General features: G+C 50.5%; 1 protein-coding gene across 1 annotated transcript; it reads left to right on the forward strand.

Moving 5' to 3' along the window:
* The first annotated feature begins 1,470 nt into the window (after nt 1-1,470).
* Nucleotides 1,471-6,342, forward strand: LOC135700047 (uncharacterized). Its single transcript, XM_065220437.1, has one exon. The coding sequence runs from the start codon at nt 1,471-1,473 to the stop codon at nt 6,340-6,342; it is 4,872 nt and encodes a 1,623-aa protein (XP_065076509.1).
* The last annotated feature ends 427 nt before the right edge of the window (nt 6,343-6,769 follow it).

Genomic DNA, 6,769 nt, shown 5'->3' on the forward strand with positions numbered 1-6,769 from the left:
TATTTTCGTTTATACACGAAATAAGCGCGTAGAAATCCGGTCATGTCAAGTCGAAGTTTACGGTCGAAACAGTCGGGCAAGTCTGGTGAAGTGGTGAAAAGTGCAAATGATGGTGTGCAAACGGTGGTCACGGAAGATCCGGAGGAGTCCCATCCCGGCCATACATGTCAGGTGTGCCGAGGAGAAGACACGGATGATATGGTGAGGTGCGACGATTGCCTGAAATGGCATCATTTCGAATGTGTCGGAGTCACGCAGCAAGTCGAGAATTATTCCTGGAGCTGTACCAAATGCGAAACCGCGAAAGGTGTCCAGGCAACAAGTTCAACTTCTGGTGCAGTCTGTCCTCAAGAAAGTGGTGGTCATAAAAAGCGGTCGACGGCTCCATCCGTCACAACTGTGCAGTGGCAAGTTGGCGAGAAGAAGAATTCATCGCGAAACGCATCGAAAACGTCTGTTGCATCGAGTCGCTCCTCACAAGCCCTTGCGAAACTGAAACTTCAGAAGCTGGACGAATTGAGGGCTATTGAGCTGCGGGAAGCGGAACTGAAACGAGCAATCGCAGCGGAAGAAGCAAGGAAAGAAAAGGCCTATTTAGAACAAAAATATCAACTGCTGGAGGAAGCCTTAAGTGAGGATGATTCGAGTAGCATTGTGTCATTAAGTCGCATGAAGAACTGGGTGGAAGAGCAACATCAAGAAGAGGCTTCAGATCCAGAGCAAGATCCGGAAGAGGAGAATCAGCTTGACCCCGATGGCCAACCAGCCGTCGTTCAGGGCCATCCGGCAACATTTTCAATACCGGACCCGATTCCAAATCCTCGACAACAGTACCCGATTCCAGAACATCCAATGCCGGTTCCGAATCTTACTCCTCTACGTCCGGTTCTATCGCATAAATCGCCGAGGCCTGTTCCAGCTGTAAATTATCCGCAGCCGTTTCCGATTCCAGAACCGTTAGGAGTATTTCCGGATCCAGGACATCCTCGTTCGGTATCGACACCGAATCGTATGCACCCGGTCCCGACTCCTGGTGCTCCAAAGGTAGTTCCGAATCGTGGATCTCCACGCTTGCTCCAGATTCCACAACAATTATATCCGAATCCTGATCTGCGGCGTTCGGAATCACCACGACCTGTTCCAGATCCTGTTCAAAGAAATCCACGACCGGTACCTGTTCCACGACACCCGGAACCAGAACCGATTCTTTCGCATCCAGGCTTCGATCCCAGCCCGGATCCTCCGATGCCTATGCCGTTTCCAGTTCAGGGTACTCCGCAAAATCATCCGAATTTTCCGCCTAGACGATCCAGTCGACCTCACGGTCGCGAAGAGGACGATTTCGATCCATGTCCGCTTACTCGAAAGCAATTAGCTGCACGACAAGCTATTTCAAAGGATCTACCGATGTTTTCTGGAAATCCTGAGGAATGGCCCCTCTTCCTCTCAACCTTCAATAGCACTACAACAATGTGTGGGTTCACCGACGAGGAAAATATAGTTCGTTTGCAGCGAAGTTTAAAGGGTCGAGCATACGAGGCGGTAAAATGTCTGCTGATGCATCCTTCCAACGTCAATGGAGTTATGTCGACACTGAAGATGCTGTTCGGGCAACCTGAGGTGATTGTCAACTCGATGATGTCGAAGATCAACTCCCTACCAGCGCTGAAAGAGGATAAACTGGAAACACTCGTAGACTTTGCCGTCAACGTCGAAAATTTCTGTGCGACAGTGGACGCGTGTGGACTGGAGGAGTACCTCTACAACGTGACCTTTCTCCATCAACTCGTCAACAAGCTGCCTTCTTCCATAAAGCTGAATTGGGCACAATACAGGCAATCGCTTCCGATGGTCAACCTTCCGTCGTTCAGTAGCTGGCTGTATTCTCTAGCAGAGGCTGCCAGCGCGGTGATCATTCCCAACAACGGTTTCGATCCTAAACCTGTTCGAAACGATATTCGTGGAAATAAAAAAGGGAACTTTGTCAATGCACACACTGAGGAATCGCCATCGGATCATCGCACCGCGGCATCATCCAACGCGAAAGTGGTCCATGATAGCTGCCCCGTATGCAAGGGAACCTGCAAGTGGATCGCCAAATGCAAGAGCTTCATAGAGTTCTCCCGTGATTCACGCTGGGCTACGGTACGAGACCTCGGCCTATGTCGGAGATGCCTACGCCGGCACAATGGAGGATGTCAAGCCAAGCTATGTGGAAAGAATGGGTGCGAGTTGAAGCACCACGAGTTGCTGCACAACGATCAGAAGAACACGTCGTCATCCACGAATACGTCATCCAATACCACGAACAAATCTACATCAACTCAGCGCAACGACCCTGCTCAACCAGGAAATAGTACGTCCGGGCACGGCTGCCATACTCATCAGGTTACGTCCAGTCAGGTTCTTTTCCGCTACTTACCGGTCGTACTTCAAGGAAAACACGGTTCGATCCAGACATTCGCCTTCCTGGATGATGGGTCGGCGCTCACACTTCTCGACAAAGAGCTAGCCGATGAGCTGCAGCTTGAAGGGGAGCCAAAGCTTCTGTGTTTGCACTGGACAGGAGGAGCGCAACGACGAGAAAACAGTTCGAGAGCAGTCAGTCTGGATGTGGCGGCAGCACATCATCCTTCCAAGAAGTACACCTTGAACGGCGTGCGCACAGTAAATGAACTTCTGCTTCCATCGCAAACGCTCAACGTAGAGGAACTTCGTAAACTGTATCCTCATCTAAAGGATTTGCCGATTGCTTCGTATCAAGATGTTCGGCCGAGAATCCTGATCGGTATGAAGGATCAACACCTCAGTCTAGTCCTGAAGAGCCGAGAGGGTATACGAAACCAACCGATCGCCGTGAAAACCAGACTAGGCTGGACAGTTTGCGGAGGAGGAAACCAAGACGATGCCAGTAATCTGGTGCACTCAGTTTTCCATGTGTGCCCATGCGAATCACAAACGGATGAGGATCTACACAAGGCGATGAAAGAATATTTTGCAATTGATAGCTTGGGAGTTGCGCAGCCGAGAAGAGCGCTTTTGTCTGCAGAAGATGAACGAGCTAAGTCCCTGCTGGAATCTCGCACCGTGTTCAAAGGAGACCGTTACGAAACCGGCCTGTTATGGCGCTACGACAATATTCGTCTACCAGATAGTCGCCCGATGGCTCTACGCCGGCTACAGTGCCTCAAGAAGCGAATGGACAAGGACCCAAAGCTCGCTGAAACGCTGCATCAGAAAATCGCCGACTTCGTCACGAAAGGATACGCCAGAAGACTCACCGACGAGGAACTAAAACAACCATTGCAACGGGTTTGGTATTTGCCTACATTTCCGGTGACCAACATCAACAAGCCGGGAAAGATCCGAATAGTTTGGGACGCAGCGGCCTCCGCGTGTGGAGTATCGTTGAATTCAGCTCTACTGAAAGGTCCGGATCAGCTCTGCGAACTGTACACTATCCTGATTCAGTCTCGAGAAGGCCGAATCGCACTTACTGGAGATGTGCGCGAGATGTTCCTGCAAGTCCTCATGCGTTTGGAAGATCAGCATTGCCAACGATTCTTCTGGTTCGATGACGACGGTAACATTGTTGTCTACGTCTTACAGGTGATGACGTTTGGAGCCTGTTGTTCTCCTAGCAGTGCCCAGTATGTCAAAAACCTGAACGCCGAGCGCTTCAAGGCAGAAAATCCAGCGGCAGTTGAAGTGATTCAGAAACGCCACTACGTTGACGATATGCTGGTTAGTGTTGAAACCGAAGATGAAGCTATCCAACTTGCTCAACAAGTGAAGAAGGTGCATTCGAAAGGCGGATTCGAGATCCGTAACTGGATTAGCAACTCTAAGCGTGCCGTGGAGGCTCTACAAGAGGAACACACGGAAGAGAAGAACCTCGACCTGTCGCCAGAACTAGCAACTGAGAAAGTGCTCGGAATGTGGTGGTGCACTGACTCGGATACTTTTACGTACAAAGTAGGATGGACTCGCTACGGACAAGCGCTTTTGGAAGGTAAACGACATCCAACGAAGAGAGAGATGTTACGCGTTCTCATGTCCATGTTCGATCCACTCGGACTGATCGCGCACTTCCTCATGTACTTGAAGGTTCTGCTTCAGGACGTATGGCGTTCCGGAATCGACTGGGACGACGAAATCGATGATGCTCTCTTCGACAAGTGGCAAACATGGCTGCAAGTACTGCCACAAGTTGAACAAATCAGCATTCCTCGATGCTACCGCACACGAACCACTCCAGATTGTGAAGATATCCAGCTCCACACGTTTGTAGACGCTGGTGACAACGGGATGGCTGCGGTCTGTTATCTACGCTTCGCTCAAGACGACGTAGTGGAATGCCGATTGGTGGCTGCTAAAACCAGAGTCGCTCCGTTGAAATTTCTATCCACTCCTAGATTAGAACTTCAAGCAGCATTGGTCGGCGCCAGGCTAGCTCGCTCCGTATCGAATGCCCTCTCAGTCCGAATCTCCTGTTGCTACTACTGGTCGGACTCGCAAGATGTACTGTGCTGGATTAATTCCGACCATCGACGTTATTCGCAATTCGTCGCATTCCGGGTTAGCGAGATCCTGGACACCACGGAAATGAAAGAGTGGAGATACGTTCCAACAGATCTGAACGTAGCTGATGATGGAACAAAATGGAAAGGACTTCCTGATTTGGCCCCGAAGGCGAGATGGTTCAACGGCCCCGAGTTCCTACAGTACCTGGAAACAGATTGGCCGCGTTCACCAACTAGAACGAATTCCGTCAATTTAGAACTTCGCCCTAGTGTATTGACGCACTTCATTGCCCCAGAGCCGATAGTTAGCACGAGCAAATTCTCCAGCTGGAAGCGATTGGTTAAAGTGGTCGCTCTTGTTCAACGGTTTCCCGTCAACTGTAGGCTGAAGAAACTGCAGAAGCCAATCGTGAGCGGACCATTCTCCGACCGCGACATATCCTCCGCCGAGTCGTACCTAATTCGTCAAGCCCAACAAGAAGCCTACCCGGACGAGATAGCAGTTCTTCGGAAGCAGCAGCAGCAGCAGTGCTCGGACCAACCTTCGACTTCGATTCCCAAGTCAAGTGTGCTGCACCAGAAAACACCCTGGATGGATCAGAATGGGATCCTGAGGATGCGAGGACGTATCGCCGCTTGTCATTACGCGACCGAAGATTCTAAGCATCCTGTAATACTTCCCCGTGACCACCCCACCACCAAGTTAATCGTTGCACAATACCACCAAAAATACCACCATCAGAATCACGAGACCGTGATCAATGAGATTCGCCAAAAGTACAGCATACCTAAACTTCGCATGACCTACACGAAAGTGCGAAGAGACTGCCAACGCTGTAAAAACGACCGAGTAATTCCACGCCCGCCGATCATGGCTGACTTGCCGGCGGCACGACTTGCCGCTTTCGAACGCCCTTTCACCCATACTGGCGTTGACTTCTTCGGGCCGTACGAGGTCATCATTGGCCGCCGAGTTGAGAAACGCTGGGGGATGCTCGCTACTTGTCTCACGATACGTGCGATTCACATCGAAGTCGTTCATTCCCTCAACGCTGACTCGTGCGTCATGGCAATTCGGAACTTCGTGGCCCGACGAGGAAAACCACGAGTGATCTATAGCGACCGGTGCACCAATTTCATCGGAGCGAACCGGGAGATGACGGAAGCGGAAAAGCTAGTGAGCCAAGAGGAGCTAATGAAGGAGTTCATCGATGTCAACACGAGCTGGGAATTCTTGCCTCCCTCTTCCCCGCACATGGGTGGTAGCTGGGAACGCTTGATCGGTTCCGTCAAAAAGAACCTGATGGCGATCCTACCAGCACGGAAGCTTTCGGACGAGGTCCTGCGGAACCTGCTCACCGAAATAGAAGGCACGGTCAATTCCCGACCGCTAACACACGTTCCAGTTGACGACGATTCAGCTCCAGCCTTGACACCCAACCACTTCCTACTCGGGGCATCCAATGGAATTAAGCCTCTCTGCACCCTCGATGACAGCGGTGCCGTGCTGCGCCAAAATTGGCGACTATCTCAAGTCCAAACCAACCTGTTTTGGAAGCGCTGGGTAAGCGACTACTTGCCCGAGATAACTCGCCGTACCAAGTGGTTCGTCCATACGAAGCCGATCGAGGTCGACGATATAGTGGTCATAGCTGACCCGAAGATGCCACGGAACTGCTGGCCGAAGGGCAGGATCATATGTACCCAACCTGGACGAGACGGCCAACCCAGATCAGCAACAGTTAGGACATTGACCGGGATCTACGAGCGTCCGGTAGCCAAGATAGCCGTGCTAGACGTGCGGCGCGGAACGGAGTAAGTAGACTAGGTGGTCAACGTACCTGGGGGGAGTGTTGGCGCGTTCACGCCAGCGCGCCTCTACTGTAGCGTGGGTTTGACCATCGCGTACATCATCGCAACCGCCCAATACGCACCGGCCTTGACAGTTCGTCGTATCATAGTAGTAGTGAGTGAGAATAACCACATAAAGGAAAGATACCCATAGAAAGTGAAAGTTCCATGCAGTAAAATTTGCTGATTAATTTTATACTTAAACTTATTATATTCAACGCCAAGTGAATTCCTATTTGTGGCAGTCTTATGTAGGTATAAGGTAGTATTTAAAATTAGTACATTGAACTATAATTGAATCATTTTGATAGTGAATCTCAAAGGATGTTTTTCTACATAATTATAACCTGAAATTGTGTAGTCTATATCGGATGCTAAAAGGTAAAATTTGAATT

The sequence above is a fragment of the Ochlerotatus camptorhynchus genome, unplaced genomic scaffold, assembly GCF_037179485.1.
Source record: "Ochlerotatus camptorhynchus isolate MF236.1 unplaced genomic scaffold, CSIRO-AGI_Acam_v1.1 ptg000125l, whole genome shotgun sequence".
In the NCBI taxonomy this organism is placed as follows: Eukaryota; Metazoa; Arthropoda; class Insecta; order Diptera; family Culicidae; genus Ochlerotatus; species Ochlerotatus camptorhynchus.